Source organism: Parasteatoda tepidariorum, chromosome 6 (genome assembly GCF_043381705.1).
Source record: "Parasteatoda tepidariorum isolate YZ-2023 chromosome 6, CAS_Ptep_4.0, whole genome shotgun sequence".
Lineage (NCBI taxonomy): Eukaryota > Metazoa > Arthropoda > Arachnida > Araneae > Theridiidae > Parasteatoda > Parasteatoda tepidariorum.
In genome coordinates, this window is record NC_092209.1 from 47,947 (window position 1) to 67,996 (window position 20,050).

At 30.1% G+C, this 20,050-nt stretch overlaps 1 protein-coding gene across 7 annotated transcripts in view; it reads right to left on the bottom strand.

The window, feature by feature from the left end:
* Positions 1–20,050, bottom strand: part of LOC107443255 (transmembrane channel-like protein 5) — a 99,415-nt gene that overhangs the window by 26,788 nt on the left and 52,577 nt on the right. For all 7 annotated transcript variants that reach the window (XM_043053601.2, XM_043053597.2, XM_043053598.2 and 4 more), the window contains 2 exons: positions 8,888–9,084; positions 8,614–8,820 (listed from right to left, as the gene is read on the bottom strand). In XM_043053601.2, the coding sequence (XP_042909535.1) occupies positions 8,614–8,820; positions 8,888–9,084 (404 nt within the window). The remainder of the gene's footprint in view (positions 1–8,613; positions 8,821–8,887; positions 9,085–20,050) is intronic.

The window sequence follows — 20,050 nt, forward strand, 5'->3', positions numbered from 1 at the left end:
TGAAGGTTTGGTAATTTCTTCATCATTTCCTTCTTTCTCACAATTTATAGCTGCACTGTTTTTATTTTTCACACCGTCCGAAATATCCGATTCAGTTAATGTTTCGGTGGTTTCAGCTTTAGAATCAATAGAAAGAAAATCATTAATCCGTATATCATCATTAATTTCGTGGTTCTCTCTTAGCTGTACCCACATTTTTTTAAGTTCTAAAGGAACTCCGCACTTTCCAAATTCTCAGAGTTGACGAAGAATCCAGCTTTAGCAAAACTGTTACGAATGGTACGATCTGTAACATGCTTTAGAAATTTCTGTTATGGTTTCTCGCAAATTGATCTTTGGCATAGATTGCTTATTTTCAACCGCAGTGATAACTTTTCATACAATTCTTTTGCATTAGTGCAGTTTAAAGTTTTGAATCGCCCCTTAATCCATTGGTTGCAGCTTCGATGTAGTGTTTGGAGGCAAGTAAAAAACTGTTAAGTTTTTCAGTTTTTTGTTGATTTCTTTCGGAAGGGCAGGGCAATTGTCGAAAATTAGAGCGATTTTGCGATGCTCTGCAATCATAAGTTTGTCCAACTTATGAATCCATTTTCACAAATTTCTGATGTCATCTATGATTTATTGTTGAACTCATAATCAACCTCCAAAGATTTTGTACCCTTAAAACATCTTGGAGTTTTGCTTTTTCCTATAATTAATGGCTTTAATTTTTGATGGCCAGTCATATTTGCACCTAGCATGATAGTTACTCTTACTTTGCTATGTTTTCCTCCAAACAGGGTATCTGCTACATTTTAGATTTTCAAATTCATGACTTTCCATGACTAATTCCAAGAACTTTTCATGACTTATTGAGGTTACTATTTTCTCCGACAAAAACAGAATGATAAATTTAAAAAATGTTCTAATAACATTCATTGAAATGATAGGTATAACCAAAACTGTTTTACTCTGCATCTTCATATTTATTGATTTTAAATTCAAAAAACAGAGTTGAGAAAGAGTTGAAGCAATAAAATAGCTGAAAAAATAATAGCTGAGCAAAAAATATTTTTTTCTGCAGAATTATATTCTAAAGGTAATTTTCTTGTTCATCAGAAAGGAAAGAAATACTCCTGTTTTTTCTATTCTCATTTCAGAGTTAAAAAAAAATTGCCAATGACTAGCTTGCTTAAGCTAGAATTTTAAATTGATAAGATAAAAATAATAAATAAAAAATAATAATTCTGAAATCACAGAAGTTTAAAACATACTTCACTCTAGAAATGATACTTTTTCTTTAATTTTTTGAAAGAACACCATAATTTTTAAAGAACAATGATAAAAACATTTTATATTTTAATAAAATATGACTCTGAGTGGGGATTTTGTTACAAATTCAGATATTCGGAACACCATGATATTGGGGGGGGGAGCAGAGGAATCCCATTCTAAAAATAAAATTTTTTGGCGACCTAACTCCATGACTTTTCACGATTTTTTTTTAAAATAGTTAAAATCATGACATTTCATGACAAATTTTTTTCAATACCGAAATTCATGACTTTTCATGATTTTTCCTGACTTTCCAGGTGCGCGGATGGCAAACATTGAAAAAATAAACTCGTCTCATCAGCACTAAAAACAGGGTGGCCACTCCAAACCCATTTTCCTGATTTTTCCAGGTAAAAATCTTAAAATTTCCAGGTTAGCGTTTTTTTCCTTTTTTCTTATAAAGTGTAGGATGTGTACAAGAAAAGTGTCTGTATTATAAAATATCTTATTCAAAATGTCATTTTTTTAAACATATCTTGAAAAAAAATAATTTTTTTACAAGATATTTTTTTATTATTTTTTAATGTTCTGGTACAACATTAATTTTTAAAAAATTAAGACGTGGAGAAAATAATATGTTTAGCTTGCAGAATATATTGTTTTTATTGAATAATTTTAATTGTTTTTATTGAATTTAATGTGTTACTTTAAGTAGTATTTGCTCAAAGTGTACCTACAAAATGACAAAATCAGAATAACCAATAAAACCTTGGATAAGTATTGTTTAATATATTTTCATTAAGGAAAAGAAAACCGTTTCAGGTGATTATATATCAATAATTTTTAATAATTACAGTGGCTCCCAAAAGTGCTCACTCACTTATAACTTATATTGAAATAGGAAATAAAAATTCAATAATTAAAATGAATATTTCACAATGGGTATTTGATAATAAGATGTATAATCTATTCTTAGCAAAACTGCACGGAATATTTTAAAAACAAAGCAAAAGTTAATTTTTTAATCAAATAGTAACAAAAATGTTACCCCACGAAAGTCATCGTACATTTAAATGTTTTGGATCTCAGAATTAAAATTATCGTCAATTGCTTTTTTTATTTAATTATTTTTCATTTAATTTTTTATTTCTTTATTAGCAATTTAGTATCAAACCTATAATAGCAAAATTATATTTTAATTTTTGCTTGCTAACTCCGTAATATTTTATTTTATCATTTAAAAATGACTTGTGGTCGTAATAAAATAGACCAAATTTGATTATTTGTCTTCATAAGAGGTAAATCAGTAATGAATATGTTAAATTAGTTTACTGTATTCAATTGAACTGTGCAATATGTGATAAAATGCTTAAAAGAAGGACTTCATATCAGAGATTAAAATTATAAATTTTGTGGAAAAATTCATAAATTTGCAATTGAGTGTTGTAAAAGTTTCTGTAAAAATTTTAAAAAAATATTCTGCACGAATTTCACCTGACAAAAAAAAAACTAGTTACACGTATTTTCAACCTTTAAAAGCTATTGTAGATGCTAAAGGAAACTCCACTAAATGTTAATTTAACGAAAAATTAGATTTACTAATAGACTGAGTTTTTTCTTTAAAAGTGTATGATGACTTTTGTGGGATAAAGTTTTTGTCACTTTTTGATGATTGATTCCTTAAAAATAAACTTTTCCTTTGTTTTTAAAATATTTCATATTGTCATTTAAAATATTTCAGTTTTGTTAAGATTAGAACACATTTTTTATCATTAAATATACATTCTGAAACATTCATTTTAATTAATGGATAGTCTTATTTCATTGAAAGTCATAAGTGTATCAACACTTTTGTGAATCACTGTAATTACATTTCAATATAAAGCTGTACTGTATACTGCATTATACTGTATTTCATCTTACCAGTGCTTTTTATAAAATTCACTGATCATATTTTCCTTAAACCAATATCTCAAGTCAAATTTTTAAATAATGGTATTTTGAAATAGCATTTTTATTTTAAGAGATTCAGTATAAAAAAATAAATGTCAGAAATGTAAAATTGTCTAATTTTTAGTTCTATACTCTATAGAAGAAAAAAAATAGATAAAATTCCTTAAAATTTATACTTTTTTGATTTTTTTTCTTATTTGAAATTAAAACATTTAAAGAATTCCAATCTAAACACACAGTTTTTTAGTTTAGCATAGTTAATTGTTTTTGTTTGAACAACTGGAATCTTGTACAGTGCAGAACTAAAACACTAAGTTTCGTTTTCCTTCTCCTGACTAAACACATATGAATAAAAAAAATTATATTTTATGTATATACATCATTTAATATGTTTCCTATATATTCCTTAGTCATTGTCAGCTTTTTTAGGTAAAAAGAGGAATAGTTTTGAAATATCATCTCTGGAATGCAAGCAACATTTACGAACTTTCGATATTGTGATAACTATACAATTCGAATTTTGAATCAAAAAACTAATATTTACCAACAAAACCGTAAAATTTGATATTAATATATAGTTAGTTCTAAAAAAAACTTTTTTCAAAATAAAAATATACTATAAAAGGTTAAAATGAAATAGAAAAAATTAGCATTAATGCAAGAATTGTAACAATTTGTCGACAAACATTGCTGTTAGTGATGGGGGAAAATGCGTGATTGGTTGGTTTGCTGAGAAAAAATAATTTACAGATTTCTTTGAATGGGAGTTCAAAAGCTTTCAGAAAAAGAGTGCAATATAAAATCTATTATTATTAAATTATAACCAACTAATTTTTAGAGAATTTAATAAAGTTAAAAATACAAAAACATTTTGACTCATTTTGTCAAAATAGAAAAAAATTACCACTCTCAATTGCGAACAAACTTGAATCATTGTGTGAACACGGACAGAATTTAAAAACCGAATCCTAACCCCGTCTTCCACATCCACCATAATCTTTGCCTTTCCTAAATTGCACAGTCTGCATAGAGATCAAAGGTTTCTACATTTGCATGGGAGAATTTTATGTTGTATTCTAGTTTAACAGGGTTATAATGGAGCAAATTTTGATGAAAGCAAAGTAAGTTGATGATATTTTAACTGTTTGGAGATACATTTCCGTCTAAAAAATGTGGGTATAATGGATGAAACAATTTAAATTAAGAAAATTAGCAAATAATTTAAATTAGTGAAATTAAAAAAATATATAAGAAAAAATTTCCAGCTTTTCTTTAAAATTTCCAGGTTTTTATCCATATTACCCTGATTTTTCCAGGTTTTTTCCAGTATTAAAAAAAATTCCCTGATAATTCCAGGTTTTCCAGGTGGGTGGCCACCCTGAAAAATGTTTTCTAGCTTATAGTCTTTTAAAATCTTATTAAGAGTTTCTGTAATCCAATTTATGCAATCTTTATCATTGACGTCATTACTTTCACCAGATATAACTTTTGCCATATATCCCTTTTTTCTCTTAAACTTATTAAGCCATCCACTACTTCCTTGAAATTCATCATGTCCCAATTCCTTTGCAAATTGAATAGCTTTCTCAGTTATTAAAGGTCCAGAGATGGGAATGTTTTTTTTTTCTCGCATTGCGTGCATCCACTGCCTTATATTCAAAACTGCCTAATTCACATCTTCATGGACTTATGTTTTAAACAAGGATTCGGTAAATCATTGTTTTTAATCTTATCACGGTTCCTTATTATCGTTGCTAAGCTGCTTGAAGAAATACCAAATTTTGAAGCAATATCTTTGAAGACCCATTCCCTCTATCTTCCCTGCTCTTTTCCTACTCAAGGAATTTCCCTCTTCCCCCCCTTTTCTAGAGGTGTTGCATTTCCTGTATGAAATGCAAACAAAAAGTGAAAGGAATTTTACTTTCTCTAAAATTCAAGTGGATGCGAAAATCAATGCAAGGTCATTTCCTCCATAAAATGCGTTAGCAAGTTTATAATTTTCTCAAATATTTTGGGAAATAAGGAAAGTAGATCTAAAATTTTTTTTCTCGATAAATTCACTTCGCTATTTGGAAATTATTTTACGAAGCAATTTCAAAAATGTTCTTGGTTCCACGAAAAAATTCGCAAAATAGAGAAATTCGTAAAATGGAAGTTTGTTAAATAGAAGTCAAACTGTATGAATAAGAATTTTGATTTTATAAAATAGTCATTTCAACTGTTTTATTGTGACTTCGTTCTTTGATTTTTCAGAGAAATTTAACATCAGTTAATTTATTCTAAGTTTAATTTTTTGAGCAGATAATATTCTTTTACTTGAATGCTCGTTGTATATTCTTTCACTTTGTTTGAAAGAATGAAAAATCTAAAAATATGCATAGATTTTATTTCATTTAGAAATGATTAACTAAGTAAGTAAAAATACTTAAAGAAATAAAAAACATACATTGGAAGTCAAGATGAAAAAAAAAAAAAGCTAAAATAGATTTAATAAAATGCTCTGTAGTGTTTAGCAATTCCAGCAGAGGACGTGACACATTTGTCTTTCAGGTACAGTTGTGAAGCGAAGAAGGGTTGCTAGCTGTCACATGAGATTATTTTGACTGTGTTGTGTGAGCAATCATTTTTATGTTAAATTGTTTTGTCATCTTAATAAAATTGTGATTTGACTCAACTCAATTTGTTTTAAGAACACATCGAAACAAATTAACATGTCGTATGCTTCAGAATATATTAAAGATTATTCAAATATGGGGAGTCTTATAGATTTTTTACACTTAAATGCTTGAAATCAGCTGAAATATTCCCCAATTTTGATGGACATTAAATAAACATCAAGATGCATTTTTTCAGTATGTTTATTATGTTGTTTAACTCATAATTTTGAATAGCAAAAGCTTTTAAGCAGATTACCTTAAATAAGATGAACATAAAAAACAAGAACAAGAAATATCTTTGAATGACTTGGAATAGAAAACATTTTGAATGTATTTCAATAAAAGAAACACAGACACACAAGAGACAGATTGTTTTCAATTCACAACTTTTACCCTAATTAAAGAGTTGAAAAAAGTTCCACCAGACATTTTCACAACAAACTTATTTCGTCAAAAACTAAACAAAAATTTTTGCTTTTCTGCACAGATAAAGCAAAGTATTTTGTTAAAAAAAAAATCCAAACAATCTTTCAAAAAAAAATAAAAATATTATTTGTTATATTTTTTTGGGTGGTTATTTCCAAAAGTATAAAAGAATGTAGAAACTGAAAAAAGGAAACACATTAAAATACCGTAAAAAAAATTATATTAACTTAATATAAGATTCCTGCCAGGCTGAATGGTTTCAGCATCATCCTCATATCATTCAAAGCAATTAAAATAAAAATATCAAAATTGCAATATCGGAAACACAATCTGTAGCTCTAGTATCAAATTCTGTAATTCTCATATTCTGATATTCTTGAGCCAAATTCTGCGGGCCACCAAGGCGAAGTGGCAATTGAAAATTTTGCATCCTGAATAATCATGAATAGTAATTCTTTTAATGCTTTGGTTCAATTTTTATTTTTGAAAAATATAATACACAATAATCACATAGCAATGAAGTGTAATAAGAGATTTCATATGCAAATATAAATTACATAACTGCTAAACTGTAGTGGCAGTTTACTCCTCTTGAAAAAAATTTAAATAATCAGTCTTATTTCCATTTCTAATTTTTTCTATATAAAAAACAGTCCTGTATCTAATTAAAAAATCTGAATATAAAGTATACACAATAGTTTTAACCGTAGAGTAACAATTTATGTGTTTACTTTATGTACATTGGGTATTTAATAAAGGGGTCTATCTGATTGTTTCCTTTCTGAAATTGAAGATTGCAATTTGTTGAATTGATTCACCAAAAATTCATTTGCATCTCAGCCTTATCAATCACTTGGGGCAAAGCTGGGATAGCCTGGTTGGTAGGGCCTTGGAACCCCGCTTGTGAAAATGGGAGTTCAAATTCAGCTGGCCGAACACTTCCCCTATATCAAATGATGACTAGTGCCCGTTAAATCTGCCAGCGTCACAAAGTCCCCCAAGTTCCCATAACAAATCAATACTTCTGAGGGTACTGATCTAGGAGTTCCCTTGTCTTCCAGATCGGGTTCAAAATTACAAGGCTACATTGGTAGTTGTAAACCCAGAATTGGGTCGGCTGTTCAATAACAGTTATAAAATAAAATCCCTTACAACAATCTATTTTTGCATTTTAGGATCCTCTAAAGAATAAACAATGCAAGTGAAAAACATGAATAGTGATTTAGTGCAAAGAAGATGCTGATGAATGCCCTTTTTGCAACCACCCCAGGAATTACAATCAGTTGCAAGGATTAACGCAAACACAATCCCCCCCCTTTTTTTTGTTGCAGAAAGGAAGAGAACATTAAAAAACATTCTCTAAAAGGGATATCTGTCTCGAAGGTATTTCAGCCGAAGACAAACTTTATTTTTAGGAAATGTACGATTATAAAAAGAGTAATAATGCAACACAATTTGCAAATGGAGGAAATGGAGAATGCATGGACTAGTTTTATATATCCTACTGTTTTTCTTTTTCTTCGATTGCTGATTTAAAGAAATATAATTTTGATTTACTTATTCTATATTTAAATTAAATATAATGATTTTTAGGTGTTCCCTTAATTTATTCTTTTAATTGATACATAATAAATTAGTTATTTCTATTTTTTAAAATTTATTTTATGAGTTTTTAGCAGTTTAATCATTTGATTTATCTAAATTTTGTATGCTAATAACTAAGTTCATACTCAAAAAGATATTCATATTTAATAAAAATGTAAATTAGAATGTAAAATCAAAATATCAAGTTCATAAATTATTTTTATTTTAAAAAAAATCTGATGATTTCCTGAATAATCTTGGTGCAAATGAACCCTAAATAAAAATATACAATCACTAACACACATTAGGAAGATCAACTATAAAAAAAAAACTTCTTTAAGAAAATATCAACAATTAAAGTTTCCCACTTCCTCACACTAAGGTTAACTCTAAAAAAGAAAAGGCAAAATTTTAACTAAACTAAAGAAACTCTTCAAGGATCTGATAAAGATTCAAAATTATGCAAAAACTTACTTAACTTATGATTCCAATTTTTTTTATAATTATTATTTATATTGAAAATAGTAAAAATAAGTCTAAGTAAGCTGTTGAAACTATGATTTGTAACTTAACTGCACAAATTAGTTAGATAATTTACGGAATGCATCTCACTGCTTGAAAATAGGATGAAAAGTTGTTTAGCACATTTATACTATAAATAAAATTAGTTTGAAATCGCTATGTGATTTTCATGATGCAAAATTCTAATAGCTTGAAAATTATTAATAATTCAAAATACCCAAATATGGTGTATCCAACAGTGACTACAGTAAAGAGGAACATGACAAAAGTCAAGACTAGATAGAATGTCTGCATCTCATTGATGGACCAGGATCTTTTTGGAGGATGGCAGTTAGAAGACATGGACACCATTTTGATGTAGAACATAAGAACTAAAACGATGACGATGACGAGGGAGATGAAAGGAACGTAAAACATGGCCAGCCTAAAAGAGAGAGCATTAATAGAAATTGAAAATACTTGTGTGGTTATTTCTTTAAAATATCACTCACCAGGCTAGAGTCTGGAAATAAATGAGATCGAGTGTGTTGTATGCTACGTCAAATTCTTTCAGAGCGATTCGCTGAGTGATGTGTGAATGTACGAGTTTTCGGACAAACTCTCCCATAAAAGTGAAAATAAGGATAGCAATCACAAAATTCACCAGAATAAGACGGTAGAGTTCACTGCCCAGTTCCGTTTCATAACACTTTAAAGAACAAGCAAAAACAATTATTAACACAAAATGTTCTTAAAATAAATATTGCAGTTCTATAGAGAAATGAGTTTTTTTTTTCTTTTTTAATGAAAAAGAGGAAACAAATCATTGCTCAAAAGTCTGGTTTAATGAATGTGCCAATCTATATCAAATATGATTTGGCATAGGGTTTCTTTTTGTTTGTTTTGTGATAACTGAAAAGGGTGAAGCTTGAGTCTTTTATTGTGAACTTAGGCTCTTTGATATTTGGTAGTTTTCATTTTTTTAATGTATATTATCTACACACCCTTTTAAATGCTATTTTTTGGCATGGGTTTTATGAAAATTATTTTTTAGAATTAATACAGCACTCAATCAAATCAGTTGGTTTCTCTTATATCTGCTTACTATTTCATTCCGAAGAAGAATTATGATTTTGTTTAACTTTTGTGGATTAAACAGTAGCTAAGATGAGGGAGATACATGGGCTTTTGTACAAATGTCGTAGGTGCTCAAATTTGACTTTATTTACTGAAATAATTTGAAATATTCTGTTTCCAACAAATAAATTGTGTCTACTATTTACTTTAATGAGATAATATTTTCTTCTATTTAAAATCTTATTCATTTTATATTAAAAAAAAGAGTGCTGTCTGATGGATACAATTGAATATGGGTATTATGGTATTGGTACAATTGGTTGAGACTTTAAAAAAGTTTAGTCACAAAAAAAGGAAGGGCTAATAATATAATCACAGCTCTTGAAATAGGGTCACCATTAGCAACCAATAAAGTTTGAGTGGCAGCTTTTCAATTATGATCTGATATTTTTCTGTAGTTCAATATTTATGCAAAATTAAACTAGAGCAATACTCAATTTTTTTCCTATTCTTACCTGTGTTCTCAACAATCAGAAAAAAATAATAAATTTTTCCTATGCTTCTGCACTGTTGCATATTCTTTAAATTTCTGATTCTGAGTTTCAAAATATGTTAAACAGAAATTTGAAACGTCATGTGGACACTCATAAGAAAAACTGCAGAGTTATGCTCGAAATCAACATAGACACAAAGCTATTCCCTTGGAAGGAGCATCTATCAGGAAAATACTGTGGCGAGGAAAACAGACACGACACACCACACTTTCCCCAATGAGTCCCTTAACACGAGCTTACCCTAGCAACATCACCACCAGAGCTAGGCCCAATTCCTGACCTCATTTCCTAATTTATTGTTTATTTATTACTCTAAAATTATTTAGAGACATTGTATAACTATTATAGAGCATTGACTATTGATATTTGAGAGCTGAGAGATCCAACAGAAGAAGCACGGCTAAAAATAAGATAATGTAGGAAGACACTAACAAGAAAATAGCGAAAAGTAGGAAAAAGTATATTCATGGGGGGGGGGGATTATATTTGGAACAAAATTTGAGCAATTGTTAGAATCAATTATAAATGCTTTTCAAAATTATCTGAGTTGCTGTTAAATGATGGTAGACAGGATGTGTTCCTATAGATATATTCAATTTAAAATTATTTGCTAGTAGACATAAAAAAAGGCATATAAACATTTCATAAGAACCTGATATAACTTAATACAAATAGCATGATCCAAAACTATGCTTGAGATTATAGTGATAATCATAACATGGAAAACAATTTAAGGTTTAGAAACATTCTCTTTGTAAGAGCATTGCTGTTGCTGCATTTAAAATATTAAAAGTCCCACACTTTATGCTTTAAAATCTTGGCTCTAAATATTATTAAGTTATCTCATGAAACAACTTAAGAATACATAAAATTTTAAAATTAATAATATAATAATTAATAAAGTACAATAAAAGTTCACAAAAAATTCATGCAATTGGAGGCCAGTCCCTGAAGTAAAAATATTACCATCAAAATTCTGAAATAATTCTTAAATTTAATGAATAAAAGGTAAAGGAAAATTTTGAGAGAGATGAAGCTTTGGGATTCTTAACTGCTCTCAGGACCCACATGAAAATATGTGATTAGTGAATGATCCCCAAGTCAAGTTGAAAGATTAAGGTACTGATCAATAAATAGAATATCTCGAGAAGGCCATTAGCTTGCCAGTGACGAAGACGATAATGCGTCATCAACATTGAAATTAAGGGAGGTATTGTTACTCGCGTCCGTGAAATTCCTGAATTCACACGTGCCTCCTGGGTGGTGCTAAATGAGTAACAGCGTTCAACTATTGCAGCTCGCAGCAAACCGAAGGAAATGAAAGAGTTTCGTTTTTCTATACTACAATGGAATGCTGGAGGTCTTTCCATCTCTAAGTTTAAGGAAATTAAGAAAATTGATTTTGAAGAGGATGTTGACACCCTAAGAATGCAAGAAGCAAATATCACAGAAGAGAAAATGAAAAGATATTACATAAAGAATTATACTATGCATGGACTTTTTAAATCCAGGCAAATTGCCAGTGGTATACTTTTGCAATTAAAAATGAATTAACCACAACTTTCAAAGTGGTGAAAGAGATGAACAACAATGATTCATCAGAGATAGTGGAGACTAACATTTGGAACAGAAATGCCCATTTCAAAGTTTATGGTATTTATAGTCCTCCTAATAACAACAATCTTAACCTAGACATGTTGACTCCATTCAAGAATAAAATTATTGTAGGGGATTTCAATGGAGCATCCCCAAACTGGGGTTACTCTTATCAGAATCAGGTAGGAAAAATTGTAGAAGATTTTATTGGTACCAATGCATTATTTCTTTTATATGATAAATACGATCCAAACACCTTTATCCATTACTCAGAAAGTTCGACTAATCCAGACCTAAGTATGGTTTCTGCAAACATAGTTGAACAATGCAAAAGATCTGTGCTGGGCCACCCAGGTAGAGGACACAAAATGATTAAGACCTTAATTACAACAAAGTTGAAACTCACTAAGACCCCATTAAAAATTACGTGGAACTTTAAAAAGGCCAACTGGAAAGACTTTACTACAGAGATTGAAGGAAAAATAAGTAACATAATGAATGAAACATCACCATACAAGCGAGCTTTATCCTTCTCTACAATTCTTCTTCAATGTGCAAAAAAGCATATCCCACGCGGAAGAATGAAATCATACGAGCCTTTTTGGAATGAAGAACTAGCCAAACAAAAGGCCATCAGAGACCAAGCTAGGCTGAGAGCAACAAAAAAAACTGTGAATAAAACAGAAGCGGAATGTCGTCTAGATGTTATTAAATGGAGACGCGAAAATGCCATCATGAAAAAGAAAGTTCTCGAAGCCAAAAGAGAAACTTGGAAAGAATTCTTTAATAAAATGGACTATCGGGTAGATGGGAAAAAAGCCTATCGTTTAATTAACAGTCTCAACAACAAAAGAACTCCAAAAGTTAACCACCCAATGGTTTTTGGAGACAAAGAGATCCGAGATCCAAGTTTAATAGCTACAAAATTCAACGAATACTTTCTCAATAAATTCTCCTTAAGTAAACAAAAGAAGAAGGAGAGGACACAGCTTAGAACAAATTACTCAGAGAGAAATGTAATAGACCCCATTTTAGTAAAAGAATTTTCAATTGCAGAACTCAACCAAGCAATTAAAAATATTCAAACAGGTAAACAACCAGGACCAGACAAAGTTTTCCCTGAGTTTATTAAACACTTAAGTGAAAAAAACAAGGTTTTCCTACTCTCCATTTATAACACGTTTTGGAGCAAAAATATTAGTTTACCAGCCGACTGGGTGAAAGCAAACCTCATCCCAATTTTTAAACCAGGGAAACCAAATGAAAATTCTGAAGCTTATAGACCAATATCTTTGACATCTATTCTAGCTGAAACATTCGAAAGAATGTTATCCTCCAGACTCAAATCTCTACTTGAATCAAAAGAATTAATCCACGAAGAACAGGCAGGATTCAGAAGCAATATGTCTACAAATAATTCAATAATGAAGTTAGTTCATAAGGTCAAAACAGGGTTCAACTCTAAAAGAAGCTCCTTGGCAGTCTTTGTTGACTTTCAGGGTGCCTACGACACTATCTGGAGAAAAAAGTTACTTTACAAACTTGATTAAATCGGAATAAGATGAAATATGTGGAATTGGGTAAGAAGATTTTTAACCCAAAGATGGGTAAGAACCATATGGAATGACACGGAATCTCAATTCCGACAAAGTAAAATTGGCTTACCTTAAGGAACAGTTTGCAGTTGCTCTCTCTTTAACATATATATTAATGACCTCATAACAATCTTAGAAGAAATTCCCGGGGTTATTGTCTCCATGTTTGCCGATGATTTAGTCATTTGGATTGAGGCAACTAACTCCAGAAAATATCAAGATCAGAAACATTTCCTCAAGAGCTCCATGAATGAAACATTGAAAATAAATACTTCAAACTTGGTACATTGATAATAATATGCTTTTAAATAAGAACAAAACTGTGTATCAATTCTTTTCCCTCCGAAAAATTAAGATAGATTTTGAATTGAAGATAGATGATGCTACACTAAGTTGGAGTGATTGTACAAAATATCTAGGCGTAACACTTGATAACAAATTAAGCTTCACCGATCACGTGAAAGACACTGCAGAAAAAGTGGAAGGCAGAATAACAATGATGAAAAGATTTGCAGGAGCCAAATGGGGATGCAATCAAGCAACTCTGAATTCAACGTATAACACATATGTTAAACCCATAATCAAATATGGTAGTGAGGCCTTGATTTTTGCGGCAAAGAGTAGTATTGACAAACTAGAAAAGGCGCACAATAAAGCCCTTAGGGTTATCGCTCGAACAGCAAAAACTACCCCAGTCGCAGCAATGCAACTGTATACTTCCAACCCTCCCATCACCATCGAAATTCAAAAGCAGGCAGTCGGAAGTTACATTAAAATGTTGACCTCACACAGAGCGGAGTGGATTCTAAATCAGGAACCCAGTACTCTCAAAACTCAAGTATCACCAGTAGAAATATGTCAAAACACACTTCAAGATTTCGAAGCTAACATTCCTACCGAAGGCACATATAAAATTATCTACCCACTCGAATACGTAGACATCGAAAACAACTTGACTGTAGGGAACTTGAGGAAAAAAGACAGTATCGAGGCAGAGCTGAGGGCAACTGCGTTGTAAATGATCTGCGAAAAATACCCGTAAAGCAATTGGCTACATGTATATACCGATGGATCTCAGATATAAGATAGAGGTGGAGCTGGTGTTTTTTGTAGACTAATTTCTCAAATCGCCCCCGTGGGTCATTATATGACCAATTTCGATGCAGAGATCCAAGCAATTTATCTAGCATTACAGAACCTAAAAACAAGATCTAATGAGTTCCTAAGGGTGGTTCTATTGGTAGACTCCATTTCTGCAATTCAAGCAATAACAGAAAACCTAATGTTTTTAAACTAAGCTGTTAAACGAAATTCAGCTCGATATAAACCTCCTCAAGGAAATGAATAAAATTATAGTTATACAATGGATCACTTCACACATTGGTATCGAAGGCAATGAGAACGCAGATTATCTGGCTAAAAACGGTACAACTGTGCCTCAAGAAATAACAACCGTCACACCTGATACTCTTAAAAAATACGTTATGAAAAAACTCATCGAAATAAATAATTATGATTTAACTATAAAATCAAAAGGCAAAATATGGGAAAATATTCAAGATAATTGGAAATTTCTTTGTTACCAACCCCGTAAAGAAGCAGTAACCCATTTTAGGCTTAAAACAGGCCACGATTGCTTATCAGAACAATTATATAACACAAAAATTCTTCCCAGCAAAGCATGCCCAATTTGTGACACCTCTTGCAAAGCATGCATCTCCCAGCCAAGCATGCCCAATTTGTATTAAACTATGATCACCCCTTGTGTAAGAGACTAGATAAGAACTCCCAGAAAAGTGGGAATGTCACTAAATTGCATTGGGAAGCAAGAATTCTCATGAATTGTCACTAACTTTACCTTTTTCATGTTAATGTTTAAAATTTTATACTGTTGAAATGTTTATTGATTCAAATGTTTATTGTTCTTTATTGTTCACTTTACCAAAATTGTTGAATTGTTTCTTTGTTATTTTTCTGCTCCTTTATGATGCAGTGAGCTGTCAAATTTTCTGGATTGAATTCTTAATAAAGCCATATGAAACACTTTCATTCGGTTGATTAGCAACTTTAACATTATCATATTCCTGCGGCAGGAGCATCAAAGGGTAAATAACTTAAATTGCTCACCTCAGCACCAGAGATTCGCAGATCATTCACGAGCTTGTTGACATCATCAATGTCTTGTCTCAAGGAAACATCTCGACTCTTCCGCATCATAGCCAGGAGCTTCCGGGTGAGTATTTCACAGACTGCACCCTTCGCCTCATAAATGGAGTGGAGATTTTCCATACAGCTGCAGCCGACTTCTCACTAGGAAAGGCGGCAAAGACTTGATCCTTCAACAAGGAAATCAGCATGGCATATGCTTTCTTTGACTTTACAACCTCAGTTTCTTTGGTTGGGTTGGGTTCTTTTTCTAAAACATCTATAATGGCTATAAAACATCTATAGTATGGCTTCTACACGTCTACGCCACATCGGAAAATTAGTATCATCAAAGGGAACAACACCGAACTGCTCTTTATGCAGTATAAAACCCTCGAGCAATAAAGAGAAAAAAGAGCAATAATGAATTACTTTAATTCAGCTGCAACTTATTAGAGATAAGCTAAGCAGTGTTTTGGAACCACGCTCTGCTGTTGTTGTAATGAAATTCAGAGATCAGTGGATCGAAGAATGACATGCTTAATAGAACATTACACAGAGAGTTACACAGTTGGAAAGTACACTAGGACAGGAGAAATAGAAAAGAACATGAGATAAGCAGAGTTACTTGTATTTATGGCCTTCTTGGGCTCAAACGTAACGACAAATCAGAACATTCTGATAACAAGCGGACGCAAAAGAAAGCTGCTTCAAATAAGTGAGATTACAGTTTTTCCCCAGCAATATATATAAGGCAACAACTCAGTGTCACCAATATTCCGTCACCGTCATTGGTATGACAATATGCAGCACCATAGCATAGTTTACGTTTAAAATTTAGACAGTCTCATTGCAGGAAGGAAAAAAAAATCCAAATAATCACTTCATAACTGAGTTTTTATTTCTATATTAATTTAAAATAAATCAGAGTGAATACTCAGCTTTTTTTGACGTGCCTGAAATTTTTATTTAAGCAAATCTAACAAAATGTTTAATAATTACAATCTTTTGTAATAGATAGTGTAATACCTGAGTTTATGGTTTCACATAAAAGAATAAATAATAATTTAAGATTTCAAATATATATTTGAATTTACCCCCATTGAAATTCCTTTTTTTTTCTTCAAAAATTCTTCTACTCAAAACGAAATTCTGAACTCGCAATGTAATATTGATCTTTTTCATCTGTGTCAAAATTATAATGTCTCTCCCAATACCAATATTCAATTTGAAAAAATTAACTATAAACCATGCGGAAGGAGATTTAATTACACAATTAGCTATATTCTACTCAGAAAAACAAAAGTAAACTCTCACTACCTTTAAAAATATTTGTTACAAGATTTGTCCTTGAAGGGCCCTGTTAAGAAAAATGATACAATGCTCAAAGAAACTACCTTAGAAATAAGAATTGATAATTGAAAAGCTGAAGCTGTATAGCCTACTGTCTTGTTAGAGTTATTTTTAGAAAACAAAATGTAATTTCACTGTACCTTCGTTTAAGTCCTTTTGTGTGCAGTTATATTTTCAGCATATATAAATCATACAATTTTAAGTTATGCTCCAGTATGTTTTTAAAGTAGAATCTTACATGTTTTTCCCGTTTTCTATTGTGAAAAATAGTATTAATTTAAAACTGTCTCGCTCATAAAATACTCATAAGGGGAAAAATTTAGTTGAGTGGAAAATTTTTTATAAACTTATTTAAAGAAGTCCCGATTCTTAAAATTAACGAAAATTGCAAATCATGTTTTACTTAAAGCAATCTGTTTCTGGATATAAAATAATGTCTGAAAACTTAAAAGAATAAATAAAAAACCTCTAATATTTTAAACCTGCTTATCACTTATAATTTTATTTTAAAATTTGTTCGCTCATGTTCAAGACAAAACAAATAATTTAAATGCTCATTGAGCGGCATTTAATGATATTTTTTTCAAATTTTAAAACAATAATTTTTAATTTCTTCAAAATTTTTTTAAAATTTTATTCACTATTTTTAAAGTTGTAGCAAAATAATGAAGTATGACAAAAAAAATATTCTTTTTATTTATCAAAATATCCTAATTTCCATATTATTTCAGCTAGATTTAGGACATTTATGCAATTATCTCGGATGAAAACCCAAAAAATTTGAAGCAAATTTCAAGCTTTTTGTTTGATTTTTTGCTATATGATACTGAAAAAAAATTTATAATTATATTCGATTTCTCAAAACCCTGAAAGCTTTAAAGTGAAAAAAAAACGCACTAACTGAATTACTCAAAAGATACAAAATAATAATATAATTACGTATTTTGTCATTTTGAAGTTACTGGGAAAGATATAGGGAAAAATAGGAATTCGCTTCAATATAAACTTTAAGCATAAGTGATGATTTGTTACGGAAGTATTTTTTACGATGAATTGGATGAGGCAGAAGTGAAGTCGGTCAGGTTTATAACATTAAAGTTTTAAAAACATTTTTGTATAGACAGCTAAAATTGATACTAACAGAATTTAAACGGATCCTTCGTTGAAGAAAAAGTCTCTCATTTTAGACTCTTACTGGTAATCTCAGGTGGCCAAAATAGACATACAATAAAGCCTACTTCAGAATTTTACCAAGCAATTTTAGTAAACAATAAGTTTTATTGGTGAAATTGATGCATTGCAATCTAGATAGGGAAAGTATTATTCCTAATGCAGTAATGCAAACCGAGTAGAAGGAATCTAAAATGAAGTTCACAGAGTTAACATTTCAAAATTAAAAGGATTCCTATATTATTAGTTCATTAGCAGATATGATTAGCTTATTAAATACGTAGGTATTTTGGTCTTGATAAGAAGAAATTTGGAATCATTATCAAAAATGAAGTCCTAAAAATATGCAAGAATTATATCTAGTGAAATCTTCAATTTTCCTACATTCTATTGAATTTATATATATTAAGATTTGATTCATTCACTTTATAATGCTACTTTTAAATAAAATGTCATCAAAACTAACTCATGATAGACTGAAACTTCAATAAAATGAATATGTTTCCTTCGTTTCTGTTGAAAAGATGTTAAAGTATGGATCTGAGCTGTTGTTAAACCTGCTAAATAACTAAGAAAAAAAATTAAATTTTGAACAGATTTGCGCGATTTGTTTTTTTTAATCAGTCGTTTCTGCCTTTTTATATGTCCCTTCATCGTTTTCAAATTTTATTTCGTCATAAAGCTTTAAATTAATCATTAATCAATAGGAATGACAACAAACAGCATTAATAAAAAAACTAAAGTAATTTTTAGCAAATTGGACACTTTTGTAGTAAGTTTCAAATAAAGAATTTGAAAGTACGTTAACAATTACGTAAGGACCTGTTTTGGCATGAGAGAACTTGACTTTTAAAGGTGACTCCGACAAATATTCTTATTTGAGTTTAGGGGGTTTTAAATTTCATATTAAAAACTTTGAAAAGAATCCAGATAAAGTTATATAGTGAGATTTTATGTATAATCCAAACAATTTTTTTATTTTATTGTATTTTTTAGCTACAACCCATGAATGCAAAGACACTGATTGCACTGGAAAAAATACGGAATGTGTAGCGAATGGCAACACTTTTACTTGTGAGTGTAAAAAAGATTTTAAACCAGTAGACGAAGATAAGAAAGGGAAACCGGAAGCGGATTGCGTTGGTAAGCATAAAACAAATTTACACGACCTATTTCTTTCCAGATTAAAGAAAACGATATCCATTTGTAATAAAAATCAAATGTAGGAATAAGGATAATTGGAATTGATTAAACGTATGAAAATTTAAAAAAAAAGCAAATGAAAATACGTTTTCTAATGGAAAATATTTTATTTATTTTTGTTGCGCACTTTCCCTTTCAAAATAGTATATATAAATTTTAAAAAAAATCAGAATTTTATAACAAATGATAATTGTTTGCAATTATCTTCCGTATGAAAAAATTGACGGGAGAAATACATTAAAGGTCGCTGCTACTAAATAATTGTGGTGTCACTTTTAATAAATCTTTTTTAATCTCAGAAATGATGGAATTGAAAAGTACCTTATTTTTTTGAGTAATCTTTAAAAAAGTACAGAATGTGATTCGAAAGTTGATTAATGATATTTAAAAATTTAAGAAATTTAAATAAGACTTTTTTCATTAATTGCCATTTACAATTTACTACAAAGTTTAAAATTTGCTTGCTCATGTTCAAGATAAAGCAACTAATTTAAATGCTCATTGAGCGACTTTTAGTGATTTTTTTTCCAAGTTTTAAAACAATAATTTTGAATTTCTCTAAAAATGTTGTTTAATTTTATTGAATATTTTCAAACTTGTAGTAAAAAAATGAAGTATGACGAAAAAAAATTCTTTTATTTATCAACATATCCTAAATTCCATCATTACTTCAGCTAAATTTAGGACATTTATGCAATCATCTCGCATGAAAACCCAAAAAATTTGATGCAAGTTCCTAGCTTTTTGCTTGATTTTTTGCTATAGCATACTGAAATTTTTTTAAAATTATTTTTGATCCTTTAATCCCCTGAAAGCTCAAAATTGAAAAAAATCGCCCGAACTAAATTACTTAAAAGTTAGAAAATAATAATTTAGTTATTCATTTTGTTTTTTTTTAAATTTCCCTGGAAAGATATAGGAGAAAATAGGAATTTCGCTTCTACTTAAAGTTTAAGCATTAGTGACGGTTTGTTTCGTAAGC